Here is a 20,151-nt window from a genome sequence, read left to right as displayed (position 1 = left end):
TCCATCCAAATTGATTTGATTCTTCGATTTTCAACTAGTTATTTTACAAAATTTGGACCAACTTAATCGGACGACGACAAGTCCTGAGCTAAGCTGCCGGCTTTCATTTCATATGATCTCTCATCATCTACCTTTTGTTTTTATTCTAACCATGTGAAATCCATTCGAAAATTTCATCTATGGGATCTTTTGCGCGGCTTTCCCCTCCCTATCACGTTCCAGGTCCAAAACCTCGCTTTTACCTAATGGAATTCTAGAAAATCTCCTAATCATCTCGTTTTTACTGGGATTTCTTGCAATTTGTCCTTTCCCAACATTATGAACGACTTGGATTGATATGAATCCAGCTCCGAGGTCGTATAGAAGAGTGTAGTTCACTTTCCATATGCAATCTCACTAAAATTAAATGCAGGGGCTTAATTTTTCTAAATACAATCTCAGAATAAATTAAGAATTTCAAATTCACTTCCAAAAGTTTGGGCTGTTGTGAGCTCTTGGAACAATCCTAAGTTTTCCCACTCAAGACGACAGGAGGACAAAATATGACCAGACAAAAGGAAAGTGGACCATATGGAAATTTTTAAAAAAATATTGATATGTATATGTTTCTTTTTTTATCATTAGTAAAAGTGATTGAGAGGAATTTTTGAAATAATTCTTACAGGGCGTAACCCTTAGGGCCGAATCCCACCGTCAAATTGTTCGCGGTTCGGTCTCAGTTACGTCTGTGGGGATTGGTAGTTGGTGCGCAGCCCCCCCCCCCCCACCCCCCCCCCCCCCCCCCCCCACCTTTTCTATGCTGAGGCGTTTTTGATTATAACAATGGAAATATAAAGTAGAGGTCCTAATCAACTTATCTCATTCCTCTGAGCAGAAGAGCCATTGCTAGCACGCCTCTCTATGGATCATCAAGCGCATGAATCGCCATCCCTGCAGCCGGAGGCTCCAGCTCGGGCCCTGCCACACGTGGTTATCTTTCCCTTCCCAATCCAGGGCCACGTCAACTCCATGCTTAAGCTAGCCGAGCTGCTGATTCTCTGCCTCCAACGCGATGACGACCTAAGGATCACCTTCCTCAATTCCGAGCACAATCATAACCGCCTCCTCCACTGCTCCGACGTCACCTCCCGCTTCTCCAACCACCCCACCTTCCGCTTCAAGACGATCCCCGATGGACTCCCTTCAGAGACAGCCCGGTCCAAGGACAATTTACTCGAGGTTTTCAACAACTTAAAACTCAGGGCGAGGGATGTGCTCGCAGAGTTGATGGCGCCGTCAGATGACCAGCCGCCTCCAACGTGCATCATAGCGGATGGTTTCATGAGCTTCATGATCGATGCCGGGGAAGAGTTTGGGTTGCCAGTGGTCATGTTCCGAACGATCAGCGCTTGTTGCTTCTGGGCTTATTTCTGCATCCCCCGACTCATCGAAGCAGGGGAACTTCCTATCCAAGGTAACCATATATATATATATGTATATGTATTCATTATATTCAGCTTAGCAAACATAAAGAAAAATACGCATATATATTATTTCATATTGCAAATAATTGGACTTTGGAGTTTTGAAATTTGTTTCACAAAAGAAAAAGGAAAATTTGGAATATCCTTCACATTATATAGAACGGGCAATCTCCTACGAATTCTAAATTGTCATAGCAGGGGTGGACCTTGGGTTAGTCCCATCTAATATCTAATATTTTCTCGAATCTGGAACCTCCTTGTCAAAGGAAACCAAGATATGGATAGGATTGTCACAAGTGTTCCGGGTACAGACGGCTTACTGCGATGCAGAGATCTCCCAGGCTTCTGTCGAGTAGCCGACCTGTCTGACCCGCAGCTTCAGAACATCACACTCCAGACCAGCCAGACCACTCGGGCCCAAGGACTAATACTCAATACCTTTGAAGCCCTGGAAGGGCCGATACTCAATCAGATCCGTGCCCATTGCGCCAACATCTACACAGTAGGTCCCCTCAACGCGCACCTCAAATCCCGGCTCCCTGCAGCCAGTCAGTTCCCAATACGTCAGTCTTCCAACAGCCTCTGGGAAGAGGACCGGAGCTGCCTCATTTGGCTAGATAAGCAGCCGGTGAGATCAGTCGTGTATGTGAGCTTCGGCAGCCTAGCGGTCCTAGAAAGGGAAGAGCTGACAGAATTCGGGCATGGCATCGTTAATAGCAATTACCGATTCCTTTGGGTGTTGAGGCCAGACTCCGTAGGAAGTCATGGTGAGCTGCACTTAGCCAATTATACTACTGAAGCAAATCTTTTCCATATGATAACAAAGTCTTTCCATACCTTATAATAATGGTTCTATCTGTCATACTAATTGGCATTCCGAAAGATCACATCGATGCTGAGCTGCAAGCTGCAACTGAGGAGAGGGGCTGCATCGTCGAGTGGGCGCCACAAGAGGAGGTTCTAGCCCACCCGGCCATTGGGGGGTTCTTGACGCACAGCGGGTGGAACTCGACAATCGAGAGCATAACAGCAGGGGTGCCGATGGTTTGCTGGCCGTACTTTGCGGACCAGCAAGTCAACAGTAGGTTCGTGAGCGAGGCTTGGAAGGTCGGTTTGGACATGAAAGACAGGTGCGACCGGACGGTGGTCAAGACGATGATCAATGATCTGATGGTGGAAAAGAGGGATGACCTATCGAGGTCCGTGTTCGCCAAGGCTAACCAGGCAAAGGAAGCTGTAAGTGTCGGTGGTTCCTCTTGGGATAATATGAACCGTCTGATTGAGAACATACTGTCAATGGGTGGACGCAAGGAAAATTGATGTGCACGTTGTTCATTAGATTGAAATGCATATTTTTCCACCAAAAAAAAAAAAGAAATGCATATTCATCTTTCTACCTAAAATGCCTATCAGGAAAGGCCAAACTATACGAGATGTATGCAGTTCTTCAATCTCCTTGGGAAATTTTATTTGATTCATAGATTATTGCATCAAAATCTCCGGGCCATTTGACGGTTACGCATCAGTTTTTACGAGATAGGTGAATGAATATATGTATCTCCATGCACAATTTCAAGATTGAAAGCTAGGATCCACATCTATCTATATATAATTAAAATTTACACGGGAACATAATAAATGTTTTAAAGAAAATTTTAAAAAAATATGAAAAAAAACTAAAAAATAAATATAATAATTTTTAATTTTCAATAAGTACAATTAATGTATCTAAATCTCCTACTCACTATATATAATAATAAAAAGAAAATTAAAAATATGGAAAAAATTAAAAAACAAAGAATAATAATTTAAAATATTTAATCTATGCAATTTAATGTACCTAAATATCTCACTAAATACAATTAAGAGAAATTTTTTTGTCGTAATTTCTTAATTATATATATTCGATAAATGTATATAAATGATTAACTTAACGTGACATTATAAAAATTGAGCCTACCTTATAGAATTTGATAATAAAAATTTCGATATTTTTACGAAATTTAATTAAACATATATATAATTTATCATAAAAACTAAACATATAGATGTATTAGCATATTGAAATGCAATATTTAATGTGTTAAAAATAAGAATTATGAATCATAGAAATGATTACATTTTAATAAATTCTAAAATAATAAGAAATATATAAAAATCGAGTTAATATACACTATAAAAAATATATATAGTGGCTCATTTTATTGAACAATAACAATCCTTACCCACGAAGAAAGATTATATAAATTGAAAAAATGATATTATATAGAATAACAATAATCTTTATCTAGAATGAAGATTCCGTAAATTTGCAATAATATAAAATAATATAATTATATAAAATACAAACTAAAAATGTGAAAGAAATTAAATAAATTTATAAGACATAATAAGAACGTTGATAATAAAATTATAATTGAACTATTCAAAAGCATTCTTGCAACTCTATTAAAAATTATTTTTGAAAATTGATTGTTGAGAATTTTTATTTTCAATAATAGTAATAATTATAATACTAATAAGTAAATTAGTATCTCAAACTGTGATAATTATTATTCGTACAAAATATAAATATATGAACACAAACCCGTACAATGCGCGGGATTGAATACTAGTATTCTCTATTGTATGTATGAGTTTGCCTTACAAAAACACATAAATGCACAGATAATTGTCTATTTCCCTTGGCAACTGTCTTTCTTTTAGTACCATGAGAAACCTTTATTCAAGAAGTTCAATCCCGGAACATATGCCAACTACATCATCCACGTTAACCCAAATAAACTGAAGAGTATGTAGCGCAGTGACACACGCCCTCACCTAGTATTTAAGAGATTTCAAGTTCGATACCTGATGGAATTACTCATGTCCCTTTATTAGCTATTAAAATTTTTATTTAGCTGCACTTGGCTCACGACCCTCTCTTATAACCGAAATAAGTACTTCATGTTCGAACTAATCAGCTACGGGAGACAAGCTACTTAGTTTAGTCATCCACAGGCCACTATTTCAGCCAAAAAAGAAAAAAAAAATCCACAGGCCACTACTGCATCCATAGTTTGATTCTCGCTAATTGAAATTCTCAAACCGTCCATTTTTATTTCTCTATTGTTTTACTACATTTAATTTAAAAGAAAAAGAAAAAGAATTACTGTATCTTCTTGTTTAGATCATGTTTCTAAAATTATGTTTGTCTACAACTTAATTAAATAAGTAATTAAAAGTTAGTTACAAGTTGTTATATGAAAAAATAAGTGAGAGAAAAGAGTAAGATGAAAGATAATAGTCTTATTGAATCAAAAATCAATTGATGAGTAAATAAAAAAAATTCGACTTAAAGATATAATTTATTTTTCACTTATTGGTACTTTTTATTCCTCACAAAATATTTTCTCACCCTTATCGTTTCTACTATCTTCCTATATATATATATATATATATAACTAATTAAGTACTTAATTTATCAAAAATCACTTGATTATGGTTAGACTCAGCAAACTAAAAAGAAGCCTTCTGTCCATGTTTATCAGAGACTTCAAGCCCACTTGAGAATCCAACTATATATTGAGAAACGTAGAAAACACAAATAATTGATTGCCTATAGCGCAAATCCACATAAAGGATGCATTTAATGGCTCATAAAAGAGAATATGTCTTTCAAGCCTCCATCGTGGAGAAATATTTATTCCGCCATAACTAAGGGTGTGTTTATTCTAACTTAGTACTTAAAAATTAATTATAAATTAGTTATAAGAGAAAATGAATGTAGAAAAGAGAAAATGACGAGAGATAATGATATAAACTACTTAATCATTAAATAAAAAAATTATTTCAATTTAATTAAATAAGTGCTTAGTTACAAGTTAATTATAAGATAAAACGAATGGAAGAAAGAGAGAAAGATGAGAGATAAAGATCTAAATTACTTAATCATTAATAAAAATATTATTTAATAAAATAAGTAAAATAAGTCATTATTCACTTATTGGTGCTATTTATTTCTTATAAAACTTTTCTCATCCTTATTTATTCTTCCCTTATTCCTATATATTCATTCCTTTAACTAATTAAGTGCTTAATTTTTTAAGCACTTAATTTATCAAACATCACTTAAGTTCTTCAATTCAACTCTTCATAATTCTCTAGACAGAAAGCAATATTGAAGTTCGCGATAGGAGTGAAAATTACTGCACTAAACTCCCTTTCTCTCGCGGCCGTAAAATTTATTAATAGACAACAATTTAAAATGATCGGCTAGAATGACAACAAATGAGTGGTTAAACTTTGAAGAGCATCGTACGAGGAACCCTCGGGTTTTACGCAATAATCCACCTTCGCCTTCAAGTTCCTCATCCTACCTCTGATCTCCTCCCCTTCCTCACTCATCATTAATCTCCTAATTGCATTCCTTATGTCCCCTCTTTGAGCCTTACCCTCCAATTGCAATCCAATCCTCCAGATATGGCTTATAAATCTCGCGTTCACCCTTTGGTCCCCGAAACACGGCATACATATCATAGGCACCCCTTCGCATATGCTCTCCAATGTCGAGTTCCACCCGCAGTGCGACCAGAACCCACCGACCGACGGATGGGCCAAAACTTCTTGTTGGGGGGCCCATTGCACAATGAGCCCTCTTCCACTTACCGCGCCCATGAACCTGCCGGGCAGCAAGTCGAGCCCGTGGACAAGCCCCGGCCTAACAACCCACAGAAATGGCTGTTCGCTCTCGAGTAGCCCCGAAGCAATCTCTTCAAATTGAGCTGCATCGATTGATGCAAGGCTTCCGAAACTGACATAGAGGACTGAATTAGGTGCTTGCTTGTCTAGCCATAGGAGGGAGCTCTTGTCTTGCTTCAGCAAGCTGCTCGACGAGGCGGGGAAGTACTTGTGAAATGGACCAATTGAGAAGACCGGGACAGGAACTTCCATGCCGCCACTCTCATTCAGTTTAGCTGGTTCGAGTTCTTCAAAAGAGTTCGAGATTAGTCCCGAACAGCCCTTCAGTTCTTTTACCATACTCTCAAGCAACCGATACAGTTCTTCCGGGTTCTCCGTCTCGAGAATAGGAAGGTCTTTCAACCTGAGTGGCCAAAGCTCCATCGGAGGTTCTTCTAGCTTCATATCTAAGGGATGTTTATCAGAATTACCGTAAGAAAAACATATCCACAACTGAATAATTCGCATATAATATCAAGAAAAATGTGTAAAATAAATATTTGAATTAATAAATGTAACAGGCCGTTCCACTATGCCTAGATATGACGTGATAATGGATATGAAGTTTATATATGCACCTTGCAGGGGAAAATAACCCCTTTTGTGAAGACTCAGCAAGGCAGAGAAGCCGGAAAAAGACGAGATACTCGTTGTCCGCAGCTCCATCCTCCGGATATTGAGCTCGTCAGCTATACGCTGACTGAAGTGCCAGACGGAATCGGAGATCAGGCAGGCAATCCTGTCCTTAGAGGCATCCGAGTTTGACTGCAACGTCTCCGCCAGACACATCCGGAACGGCTCGACACAGTTGACGTTCAGAGCTGACAGAAGGGTCAGGATCCCCATATCAGATATACTCGAGTGCCCCTCCCCAGACAGCCCGTCGGGAATGGAGCGGAAGGTGAAGTGAGGGAATTTCGAAAGCGAAGGAGAGTTGAACTCGGTGTGGATGACGGTGATGGAGAAGCCCTGGGAGTATAGGATGTTAGCGAGCTGAAGCATAGAGTTTATGTGCCCTTGAAGAGGGAGCGGGAAGAGGACTAGGCCATGACCGTTCCTCGGTTTGTAAACGACATCTCCCAAGTCCCCCATCGATGAAAACTCAACCTTCTAATGAAGTTTAGGTTCGACCGGTGCACATTTATACAACTAGTAGAGATATTGGATAATCGCGAAAGTCGTGGGAAAAAACATGGACAAACGCAGTCTTCTGACAAGGATATATGCAGGGTGGGACCAAATCTTGGACAGAATTAGTTAATGCTGATGAAGAAACTTGGACAGAGAGGCTTGAGGAGGAGGATGACAACTATTGATCGTACCATAAGTAAATTAAATACATGGCATATAACTTAGTTTTGTGACCACAAAGCCGTCCAAGTGCATGGACAAATTGTTTCAGTCCCCATGGCTTGAACATTGAATAAGTTACATGCGCAATAAGTTATACCAGGCCAACCTGGTAGATTCGTTTTCTAAAATTATGATATACAGAGGAAGGGATTTTGATGCAGTGGTACAAGACGCCGCTCAGAAACAAAAGGTCTTGAGTTTGATTATCACTAGTGGGACATATATAATCATTTATTTAATTTTCTTTTCTTTTCTTGTACTAGACATATATATTTCCCTTATTACCAAAAAAAAAAAAAAGAGAGTACAATATACAAAAGAAATTGATTATGAATATATAAGATTTACCTAATGAGGCGGCCTTTATCCTCGCACTTAATTGAAAACTTAAATGAATTAGATCCTTCCGCTCTTTGGATATCGCGTGTCCTTCATCTCCTCTACCTATTCGGGTCGTGCACCCTTCGTCTTCTTTAATTACCTCTATCGCTTTGCTTCTACCTACTTTGACTTATCTTTTTTAAGTTATCTTTTTTTCTTGATCTTCTATAATTTTAACTCTAAGCCAAGATTCCAAGTAAATAATCCAAAAAATTTCCTAAAATATCTCACCATCACCAACCTTGTAATTTCAAACTATCTCAACCGATCCAGGAGGCCATGACTCCGCGGCTTGGAGGCTGAACCTTAAACTTTTGACTGATGATTTTCCTCTTCATGTGGTGGGATCACGGGTCTCAAAACTCTCAACTATCTACCCTATTCATATATGTACGTCCATATGTACGTATGAACATATTTTGTTAGGTGATAACGCCTTTCGGGTACACGTCTAACACCGCGCGAGTTGCACGTTTTATTTTTTTTTCCCCTCCAAATTATTAATATTGCTGATGAATAAATAAATTAATTAATAATAATAATAATAATAATAATAATAATAATAATAATAATAAGCTAAAATTGACGAGGTGGGCTTTAAATGAATTGAACTATTATCGTTGGCCCGAAAAGACATGTGGAGGGAAAGATATTGTTTCCCTTTAGGCCCGGAAGCTGAATGGGACTCCAGCCTCATTTGAATAATAATAATAATAAAGTTTCCTATTGCGTGGGCCGATAATCTTTCATGTCAAATCTACATATGTTGTGTATAAAATCGACGTTCGCCGGCCTGTGGCCATTCACCGGGGGCGGTCAATCGAAGATTCTATTATCTGTTGGTTATGCAGGTTTTATCGCGCCCGCATTACAAATATGTACCATGTATATACGGTAAATCTCTAGTTCAGTGCACTATAGTCTTGTCCACTCATGAAAATGACATACATACAGTTTATGTGTGTTATGTGAACCTCTATTCGATAGATCGAAGAAGGGCAAAGAAAACTAGAAGATTAATTCAACCAAGTTTCTTAAAAAATTTCTCTCGATGGAGGAACATCAAGCCGAAGATCTTAATGTTGGAAGTTAGGGACAATTTGAATTGTCCCACATCAGAATCATGAAAGGTATTTCACAAGTTTATAATACAAATTACATGCAATGGGATCGAGTTTGAATTAGACTATGAATCACATGTGATGGGATCTTAGCTGGATATTTAAATCGACATGCATGCATTATTGATGGATGGAAAAATCCTCGTCGGAAGGTACCGTCCTAGATAGGGATTAGACTTGAGTTGTGGTGGCAGATTTATTCATATGAGAGGCAATAACGATATCCCCCCACAATCTTTTTGGTAGACTGACTTAGTCGTGAAGTGATAAGCTTTAGACGTCCAACTTTATTCAGCTCGTGACTTCTTCATGAAGTTACGATGATCCATCCAAGATGATGGAATGATATGTGTCCCACTCTCATTGCTCCACGGAATAGTTTCTCTGAAATAGAAATACGAAAAAATAAAATTTTTTTCAAACGATCGAGACATGTTTTTAATGTAATTTCTTATGTTTTTAACTTTTTAGATGAATACGACTTAACAAGAATGCAGAAGTTTCGGAACCCATCCCCCATGGGTTAATTGTCTCCATAACAGAAACAAAGAAAGGCTTCAAAATTCTCCACAATTTATATATAGCAAAAGAAATATTTACTGCGTTGCAGTGAAATTAAACATTGTTCGGTAAATAAAAGATATATCATCCTTTTCCAGATTAATTTTACTACTTATAGCATTAAAATATTTGTTCTCAAATTATTTCAGAAAAGAAATAGACTAAAAATGGAAAAAATGATAAATCCGAAAAAAAGAGTAATATATATATATATATATACAAAACACGAGCCGAATTCTCATGCCGCCATATCAAAATTAAAAAACGAATATCTCTCACTTTGCCACGTCATCATTTATGTATTAATTTTTTATCATTAATTATAAAATAGAATATATATATATATATATATTATTTGCAGAATTGTCGTTCATATATCAAATTGCCATTCATATAAATTGTAGCAAAATATAATGTAGAAAACCAATATTAACGAGGACTTATAATATTTATAGAGCTGCCATTCGCATTGTGAGCAAATATATTCTTATAATATTAACTACAATTAAATTGTTGTTTATACAATATTATTTGCTTATAATATTGTCGTTCATATTGTGTCGTTTGTATATATATATATATATATATTGCACAAGTCGAACAAAGAGAGGCATGCAAAGGGAAAAGCAAGTGCGCCAACTAAGTAAACTCTTAATTCATGTTTTGTATGAACTAAATATACTTTAATTTGAGTTTGGTGCATGACTTTGTTTATTTCCAATCGATATTTTTGGTTGTGGGTCAGATGTCCTCTCTTCTCTCTTTCTTTTTCTTCTTAGTACGAAACCTTAGCTACTTTTAAAAATATTTTATAATTTTTTATTCAGAAAACTTGATCGAGTTAATTTGGTTTCATAAACTAATTTATCAAAATATGTTCACGTTTGATATACTTGAATCTTTTTACTTTTCATTTACTTATATTTTTTATATTTCTATATTTATATCAATATATATATATATAAAAACAAAGTTCTGGGCCAAATTCTTACGCCGCTAATCGCCACATCATCAAAAAATAAAATGGAGCTCATAGTTGAATTCTTACATCGCTACATCATCTTTTATACCGAGAAAATTGTTATATTCTTATTAAAGAAATTTTATTAATTAGTTATGTAGTAAATATATAAATTTTATATATAAGGCACAATGTAATATATATATATAAGGGAATAAAATATGACATAAGGCAACAAAATATATACAAGGGAACAAAATATGCAATAGAATATATAATATAAAAGAAATAGTTGTTGCTTCAATTTAATATATAGATTAAGTATATATAGATTAAATATATAATTGTCGTTTTCTGACAATTTCATATCTTTATATATAATAGTCCTCTACCTATCTGAGTATCGGTTAAATTGGAACAATATTCTATATATAATTCTAAACCTCTCTTTTCCTTTCTTCTCAATTTTTTTTTTGCGTGGTTGAGTTTTGATTTGTAGAATGAATTTTCTAATGCAAATTTTAAACTAATTGCTTCAATATTTTGATTGTTTTAATAATCTTCTCCAATTTTTTTTGTTGAATTTTGATTTGTTGAATGAACTTTACTCGAGATTGACTATTTCGATATTGATTGTTTTGATATGATCTATATTCCAGTTTCATTATGAACGTTTTGGTATTGCAACTGCGCATAACTTTGAGAGTCATGAAGTTTCATTATGAACATTGCTTAAGTAATGGTAAGACTTTTCTTATTTATTTTTTGGTTGAATTTTGATTTGTATAATGAATTTTTTAACTAATTTCTTTTTCAAACTAATTTTTTCGATATTGATTGTTTTAATAAAATATTTATTCTAGTTTTAGTATGTCGTTGCTTTAGTAATTGAAAATCCTTCAATCATTTTTATATAAATTAAGATCAAAATTTACATTAATTAACAATACGGATAATTTTTTTATATTTCTTTATTTCTATCATTAAATTATTTAATAATTGACCGCACAATGCGCGGGTTTTCATCTAATTTCAATTAAAATAGCATAAGAACATGCCACTTGTCCTTTTTTTAATGTACAAAAAAATAAAAGGTGAGTAGCAGTAAAGTTCAAAATAAAAGGAGGGTAGCAATAATAGGGATCTTATTGTCACCGCGCAATGTTTGAGTTCTTATATTTAATCGTGAATATATCAAACGAATTGAACAAACGGTGCAAGTACTATCCGGATTAATATAGCACCACCACATGTATAATTCACATAATCCAATCACCCAAACTCAAATCTAAAGAGCAAACTTCTAATAAATATTTTGACGTGAATTTGAGAGAATTCGAACCACGGACTTTGAAATTACTAAATCACATCGGTGTAAGTTTGGAATCATTGGACCACCACTTATCCTAAGCAGAGTGACTGCAACTGCTCCAAGGACCAAACCGACCTGGAAAATAATGTAGGACTAGAGCGGCCCAAACAATAATAAAGCACTATTTGCCTTGTTTAGAAAAAGGAAAAGGGGACATTAAAGAGAAAACAGGAAAAACATATGGAAAAATAAAGTTCCAATGCAAGATCACTACGGCAATCCATGCCATTGCTCTGTTTCTGCTGCGGTTACCCTCCAAAAATCAATATCAAAATCAGATGCTTCAACTTGAAGCATTCTTTACCATTCAAGGATATATTATATAATATAATATTTATACATAATAAAGCAAACACTTTCTAATTGTAATCTTCTTTTTTTTTTTTTATAGCAAGTATAAAGTATTCTCAATTTATTCGGCCAAACTGATTACAACTCTGACATAGACTAGGTCATAAAAATGAGATGCAATAATACTCTTTTGATTACTATTGCTATTACTAGTCATCATCTCCTTTTTTTGCTCTAGCCATTGCCATTTTCTTTTTGGAAAAGAGACAACATCACAGTGCTAGCAATCCCACAAGACTTCATTAGGAAGACATCTCCATACCCACAAAGAGATCATACAACATATTCAATTTAATTATTCTTATTCCACCAAGATCATTAAAAATAATTAAGCATGATTAACGTCAATACAGCAAAAAAGACATTATTAACGTTGATAGAATCTAATAAATCATTCTTATTACTTTAATATACCTTGATATTACAAAAGAGCTGTTGCTGATAACTCCACTACCAACAAAACAACCTTCCTCCATTTTTTACAAGAACATATCAAACCCCAACCAACCTTAAACTTGATGCTAACCCCCACTTATTGTAACAAACTCCACTAATTAATCCTCCCCTTCTCCATTTAAAAAAAGCCTAACCCACAAAAGCAGCAATCTCCTAAAAAAAACTAGGATAATTGATAATTATTCCCACTTCCCTACTAATTTAACTTAAAAACTTCTCCACTTGACAATCTTTTTAACAAATACAATAAGCTTCTTTGAACTTTACCTAAACTCCCTTTATCTAATAAACACAAGACAACAGACTCCGGAAGCCGTCTTCGACTTAGTTTTTAAGTTCAATATGTCCATTCTTGCGGCAGGCGGACTTCGTGGGTCATGCCTCCGTCGGGGTGAAGACTCCTTTTCTGTTGTGCCAAGAGAGCATTTCGTCTCGCCATTATAACATCTATAAAAACAGATAACCATCAATGAGATTTCACAGGCAGATAAGTTTGCCTGAATTCGACTGATATATTGCTGGGACATCACTCACCATAATCAGAGCTAAAACGGTGCTGAGAGTGAGCATTCATGTCATCCAAGTTCAAATTCAGGGCCTGAACGACCTTTGCAGGGAGAAGTACTGTTGAACAACCTATTCAGACATCAGAAGACAGTTTACAAGACAGAATACATGGAAAACCCAAATACAGATGTGGAAAATAGCTCATGATTTCATTGAAAAAAGATCCAGATCCGAGAAGAATGCACATGCAAATCTTTCTCGCAACCTGATTTCTTGCGCGGTTCGGGTGCAGGGTTCTCGTATCTGCGGGGCAAGAAAACACCGGTCCCAGCACGCTCCTTCATACTGCCAGACCCATTAAGAAACAAAGATCTCAAGTTCTGCCCATTTTGGTTTTGCTGGGCGTTTCGGGCATGCAGAGAAGGCCAAGCAGATTGGGGGAGCCCAAGGGGCTGGCCGGCACCACATCTTCCACTGTTGCTCTCATACGGAATGCCTCTGACTCTGCTCCGGATCTGCTGATTCTGCTGAGTAAATGAGTTCATTTTCACGGTTCTTGTCCAAACTGGAGAGCAGCTCTTCAGCATTTGCTCATCTCTTACATTCTGATACCATGCACAATAGAACAAAATGAGACCCAAATCAAGCGGCAAAAACCTTTACTGAAGATCACAATACGTTCAAAATTAAGAAAATGAGAGCAAAGTCGGCTCTTATTTTAGGTTTTGACGCCGACAAAAAGAGAAACGGCTAAGCAGAATGGGTCAAGACACCCAGTGAGCTCCTTGTACTAATTAAGCAGAGATTATTCCTAAACCTGAGAAGCTAAGAACCAAAGAAAGGACAAAACATTTGGCATTTACATCCCAGAATACAAGAAACATAAACCAAAACAATGTTCAAGAAAAGGTGCCTTAGGGTCTTATTTAAGAAAATACAATCTTGATTTCACCAACCTTATCATGATATCATTAACTATTTAATCCAGATTAGTACCTGATTTGTCTGATTATGGGCAGAGCAGAAGCCGTAATGAGGGATCTTATTAGCTGCAGTGTCTAGGCTGTGGCTTTTAATCGGATAGACCGGTCCTCCGACTGGCTGCTGCTGTCGGGGCTGTGTCTTGGCTCCCTCACCGGTTAGCCTCAGTCTTGCGACATGCCCAGCCGCAGCGTAGATCAGATCCCAGTTGGGATGGGCAGTCTCGGCCCCGAAGGGCGTCGTCGGAGGTGAAGGCGCGGTTGAGCCGCCGTTGGGGCTGCCGTTTCTTGAAATCCCGCCGCCGTGGCTCGGCAGCCACCCGCTGAGTCCACTCAGAGTGGACTTGGGCGACCCGGAGACGGCCCATAGCTTCTGAGTCCAGCACAAGACCCCCAAAGGAAACGGCAAGTCAGTGGGACGAGCAACGAATCAGTCAAAAAGATCACCGGCGAATAATATCTCTCGTCTTTTTTCATGCCCGACTTTCCCGAAAGTGCCAAATCTGCTTTTTCTAAGGGGGTAAAAAAAAAAGATTTCTCAAAATTTCCCATTTTTTGCAAATATGAGTTAGGTCTTGTTTGGTGGAAAGATGATTTATTAGCTGACTTTTTCCATTTCTCAGCTTAAAAGAAAATAATATTTTTCTGGAAATGTCTAGCAAAATGAAAGAAATTTCCAACGTCATTTTCATTTTTTTTTTCCAAAAAGCTTTTTTTGCCGTGGAAGGGGCCAAAACCAAAAGAGCTCCACAGCCAAACACGCCCGGAACAACTTGAGAGTATGTTTGGTTCTTGCTTTGCTTTTACCTCGGTTTTGGTGCCGGAGAAGGGAGTAGCGCCGGCGGGTTTCTGGGGCTCGGGGGCCAAGGACCGAGTTAACCGGCGAGTTAACTCAGCGAGGAAGTCCTCCTCCTCGTCCCCTTCCTCGGGCTCGTCGTCACCGCTCTCGGTCGTGTCCGTGGTGGAGCTCAGGGAGGACTCCACAGGCGAGTCCATGTCGTACGGCAACTCACTGGGGAAGCTCCCCGGGCAGCCGAGTCCGAAGCCGGAGTCCATCCCGCTTGGTTTCTCCATGAGGAGGCCGTTCCAGAAGACCGAGTCGTCGAGGGTCTTCGTCGCCATGCAAAGGGACCGAGAAAGCAAGTTTGAGAGAGAAACGGGAGCAAGTCAGAGAGACAGGCCACGACAGGGATGGAGGGGGGAGGAGGAGAGGCGGAGAGTTGAGGGGAGGATTTGCCGGATAGAGAAGATATTATAATGGGGAAGCTGAGGGAGAGGGGGAGGGGATTGCTGGGATCTGCAGGGCAGACCAGAGAGAGGGGCCCAACAAAAGAAGGGTCTCTCTCACTCTCTGCCCAAAAGCCAAAACAAAAGCATAGGAGGAAGAGAGAGAGAGAGAGAGAGAGAGAGTATAGTAGAGAATGTTGAAGACAAGGTTGCTCTTATTAAGGATTCAAGGTCTCTCTCCTGAAGAGACATCTGCCCAAAATAAAAAAATCAATTTTATTTTCCTCTTTTGTTGCTATAATTCGAGCGAAATTACATTAGTGCCACTGCTATTATAAACTTCTTTTATGGGCACAACTAAGGCTAGCTGTATCATGTAAAGAATTTGGTGCAGTTAATATAACCTAGTTATATTTAATGACATGTAGATGGAAGGGTTTTGATAATTCATCGTTCCTGTCGGGTGACATCAACCCTACAATCTGTTAAGGATCGTTCAGCGGAGTAAAAACTATTTAAAATCTGTATAAATTTAAATTACAAGTGAAGTATAAAATCACTATAAATTTTACGGGTGAAAGATTATGGGACGTTGGTGGTTAGATATGCTTTTGACCCTTTAGTTTTTCTTTAGTTGGCTCATATAACGAAAGTAATATGGAATCTAATGACAGTTTAGGATTTAAACCTTTTTTTTTTTTACTGTTATCGTAATTTAGGCAATTATTTAGTTCGAATTATAAAAGGCCCCAATTTTGTCAGTTTGCCCAATTGGGTCGACTTGGGAGACTTCAAACATTCTGTCATCAGATGCCCCTGTTAATTTTATCTAGCGTTTACTCTTAAAAAAAAAAAGATCTTCACTTGCTCTTAAGAGATTCTAGAGAGCTGAGTATAGAGAAGATCTCGACTCTTTCTATTAATCTCGAGTCTTTGAATATATGTTGCCATTGAGAACATCCTCCTATGTAGAGATTACAAGTACTACCATTGATACATCTTCCCTTCACATGAGTTAATTATTATTACTACCATGTCTATCGATATTAACCTCTAAAGAACATGCTTCTAAGGGGTCTGTTTCTTAATATTGAGTTTGAATTATATAGATAGCATAATATCTAGGAATGTGTTTGATTTTAGAGTTGAATTTTGGTTTTAATTTGTTTGTAATGATTGTATTTTTTAATTATGAGAAAAAAGTGTGAAAAAGTAATTAATAATTGAGAGAGAGTAATGATTAAGTAATGATTATATTGTTGAATTGAGAAAAAAATAAATAGTTGAAAGAATTTAATATTAAAAATTTTAAAAAATGAAAAAAAAAAGAGTAATGATTGTGTTGTTAAATTGAAAATAAGTGGAGTTGAATTCGGTAAAGTTAAAATTTTTTTCAAAACCAAAGACATTCCTGGGGTGTATTTATTTTTTGAAATTTTTTTAACTCAACTCAATTAAACTCAACTTCACTTATCTTCAATTCAATATCACAATCATTACTTTTTTTCATTTTTAAAATTTTTTTAACAACTCAATTCAATTTTTAATATTAAATTCTCTCAACTATTCATTACTTTTTTATAATTCAACAACACAATCATTACTTAATCATTACTTTCTCTCAATTATTTATTACTTTTTCACACTTTTTCTCATAATTCAACAATACAATCATTACAAACCAATTTAAACCAAAACTCAACTCAACTCAACTCTAAATCCAAATGCACTCCTAATTATTTGAACTTTTGAATTGGAGATGATTTCGATCGCTTATAGTAAATGAGATATTTACAAGTATATTATACAATCGCATGGTATAATATAAAAGAAAGAAGAACAATCACGTAATACATTTATGAATATATTCTCTTGATATAATAGAAGAAAGAAAAGGCAATGGTATCATCGTTTTGAAACTCTGGACCTCTTACATTTACAATATGGGAAAATGTTTTTTTATCATAATTCGACTCATCTGAATATACCAAACAAAGAGAGTATCTCTCGCAAATTTATATGGAGAGGGAGTAAGTTCATAATTTTTCAAAAGATTGTATAGGATTCTGATACTTTGATAAATTTTAATATGTTCAGATGTGAGAGAGAGGGAATTGTTTGGTTTGTGGATGCAATTTTAAATTACAATTCTAACTTAACTCTACCCACTACAAAATAAAATAATTCATACAAAGTCAAAGAGTGTGCTCCATTTATACCACTCTTTTTCACAACAAAATAACATAACTCATACAAAGTCAAATGGTGGGTTCTATTTATATCACTCTTTTTCAAAATCAAAATATAATTTTAAAATCCTACTATGAAATCAAACGCAGTAGTATTCATTCCAAATTTACATTTTAAGATCCCAAAACTATTCTTATAAATTTGTTTTTTTGTTCAAAATCTGTATATCAATTTTGCCCTTTTAGTTTGCTGGTTTTTGCACCTTGAGCTTTGTATCAGATAAGTGTAAGGAGCTTACTAATAATATCATCACTTATGTAAAAGAAATCACGCATATTCATTTATTGTATGTATTGAGAGTCGAGAATTTTTTGCACAAAATGGCGAAGTTGGGCGAAAATAATTTTTATAATTCAATAGTTAAGATATTGGCGATAATGTATAAGAATATTCAGTGGACGAGATTTTTATCACAAAAAGCATTATTCAAATTGTTGAAAATCTAATCGAAACATCAATTAGATTTGGTATCTCGTTGGATAATCGATGTCCAGCGAATAATTAAATTAACGTGACATAAGGAATGTTCTACTTTAGCTTTTGGAAAATCACGAGAAGATGAGGTGGAGGGAGCCCACAAATCATAGTCTCCCCTCTCATTCTTAGAGAGCAGCAAACAAACAGCACCTCCCTCCCTCCTTCCCCTTTAATTACTGCTTTGATTACAGCACTTTTGCGACATTAATTAAAGCCGTGGAACATAATCATTATCCCATCTCTATCCTCCCATCATAGGTCATCATATTCTCTTTTCTTTTCTTTTTTTAAATCAGTTTCTTGTTTAATTGATTTAATCAAATTATTTACATCATGATAATTTGTGTTATTTGAAATTAATTCAACTCTATTCTAACTTTATATATATATATATATATAATTGAGCTGTAATGATTGTATTATTATATTATGAAAAAAGTGTGAAAAAGTAATAAATAGTTGAGAGAATTTAATATTAAAAATTGAATTGAATGATTAAAAAAATTAAAGAAAAAAAAGTAATAATTGTATTGTTAAATTGAACATAAGTGAAGTATAGTTAAAAATAAATTTCAAAATCAAATAAAGTATATTTTTTATCGACCATCAAATCTACTAGAAGGAGACAATTGTAATGTAATTTTCATTAAAGAAAAATGAAGACGATTCTACTATAATGAATTACACTACTTGGTTTGCGTTGCCTTGTACAAGTTATTTTAGAAAGAGTTCTCGTTTTAAACAAAAGTAAGAAATAATTCAAAATATTGGATGGGATCAAAAGAATGTATATTTACCTTATGATAATTTTAAATTTTCAATGATCATCAAATTCACCGAAAATAGACATTTCTAAATATAATGAATTACGCAACATAGAGTGCACTTCTTGCACAAAGTTCCTTTACAGGGAGTTCTTATTCTAAACAAATATAAGGAATAACTCAATGGAAATTGTATTCGATTGATACTAAAAAGGAAGAAAGTGGAAAGCCTAATTCATAACATAAGGAGGTCCAAACACTCCCTCTTCTCTTGTTAGTCGACTTATAAGCTATAGATAACTTGAACTTGTTTGGACTATTGATCCTCAATCGAAAGTCTTGGACCGAATTTATCGGTCCGTATGTTTAATTACGCGGTAAAGGTGAGCAAAACTTCGAATGACTAATCCAACAATGGTTAACAATGATAGCTATAGAGTAGGATTCGAAATATTTTTGCACTCAAGTCATCCTGAAAAATTTTATGCATGTAAATATAATATATAGATTATTTTTATTTATTTTGTATAGGTAGATATAATATATAGATGACATTTCTTTAGGAAAAGTTATCTCATGGATTGTTATCTCCACTAATGGAAATCTTAAAATTTAAGAGCATCTCGTGGATTAATATCAGAATTGCACGCTAACCATTACATGATTAGCATCACACAATCATGCGATCGGCATTAAACTATCATCATCAAGACCTTTTTATAATCATCGTACATACACGCATTTACGATGGTATCCCTTTTTCCTAATGCTTATCACATCACATAGTTAAATTTTATATCTAATCCCTTATATCAAAACATTCATTCTGACAGAATTAATGTAAATTTAAGTCAAATATCATGATCTCACAGATTTCGACGACTAAAATTTTCCCCAACTGATCTTGTAGGCAAATTGCACGAGTCATAACATAGGACACATGCAATCTCTCTACTTTGGGCAAAATTTTGTCGAAAATCTAATCACTTTTATTGGATACATACATATACATATATATATATATATATATATATATATATTGACTTTGTTACGGGTGGGTGTGGTAGCATGAAAGACCGGTGGCCCCCGGGGTTAGTGAAATCATGGCCCACCGTTAATATATATCTTACTGCATGGAATCTGAATCTTTGCTGACGTGTCACCCTACAGACTCAGCAGCATAAATTGTCAATGCGTCTCCTACTCGA

General features: G+C 35.7%; 3 protein-coding genes across 4 annotated transcripts; 1 reads left to right on the top strand and 2 right to left on the bottom strand.

Annotated features, from left to right (window-relative positions):
* Positions 1-811: 811 nt before the first annotated feature.
* Positions 812-2,959, top strand: LOC116189325 (7-deoxyloganetic acid glucosyltransferase-like). Its single transcript, XM_031518949.1, has 3 exons — positions 812-1,453; positions 1,730-2,230; positions 2,347-2,959. Exons 1-3 carry the CDS (start codon positions 901-903, stop codon positions 2,781-2,783), a joined length of 1,491 nt encoding a protein of 496 aa, XP_031374809.1. The 5' UTR covers positions 812-900; the 3' UTR covers positions 2,784-2,959.
* A 2,619-nt stretch (positions 2,960-5,578) lies between these two features.
* On the bottom strand, positions 5,579-7,321 carry LOC116189323 (UDP-glycosyltransferase 76B1-like). The gene is made up of 2 exons (XM_031518946.1): positions 6,761-7,321; positions 5,579-6,589 (listed from the first exon to the last, which is right to left on the bottom strand). The coding sequence occupies exons 1-2, from the start codon at positions 7,272-7,274 to the stop codon at positions 5,718-5,720; spliced, it is 1,386 nt and encodes a 461-aa protein (XP_031374806.1). The 5' UTR covers positions 7,275-7,321; the 3' UTR covers positions 5,579-5,717.
* A 5,338-nt stretch (positions 7,322-12,659) lies between these two features.
* On the bottom strand, positions 12,660-15,625 carry LOC116189322. Of its 2 annotated transcripts, none has more exons than XM_031518945.1 (5): positions 15,033-15,625; positions 14,242-14,595; positions 13,511-13,850; positions 13,273-13,374; positions 12,660-13,185 (listed from the first exon to the last, which is right to left on the bottom strand). In XM_031518945.1, exons 1-5 carry the CDS (start codon positions 15,345-15,347, stop codon positions 13,076-13,078), a joined length of 1,221 nt encoding a protein of 406 aa, XP_031374805.1. In that variant the 5' UTR covers positions 15,348-15,625; the 3' UTR covers positions 12,660-13,075. The 2 variants fall into 2 exon arrangements, with proteins under 2 accessions (XP_031374805.1, XP_031374804.1); XM_031518944.1 differs by having other exon boundaries at positions 12,662-13,185; positions 14,242-14,598; positions 15,033-15,622.
* Positions 15,626-20,151: the final 4,526 nt, after the last annotated feature.

The sequence above is a fragment of the Punica granatum genome, chromosome 8, assembly GCF_007655135.1.
Source record: "Punica granatum isolate Tunisia-2019 chromosome 8, ASM765513v2, whole genome shotgun sequence".
NCBI lineage: Eukaryota > Viridiplantae > Streptophyta > Magnoliopsida > Myrtales > Lythraceae > Punica > Punica granatum.
This window is presented reverse-complemented; position numbering and strand designations above follow the sequence as displayed.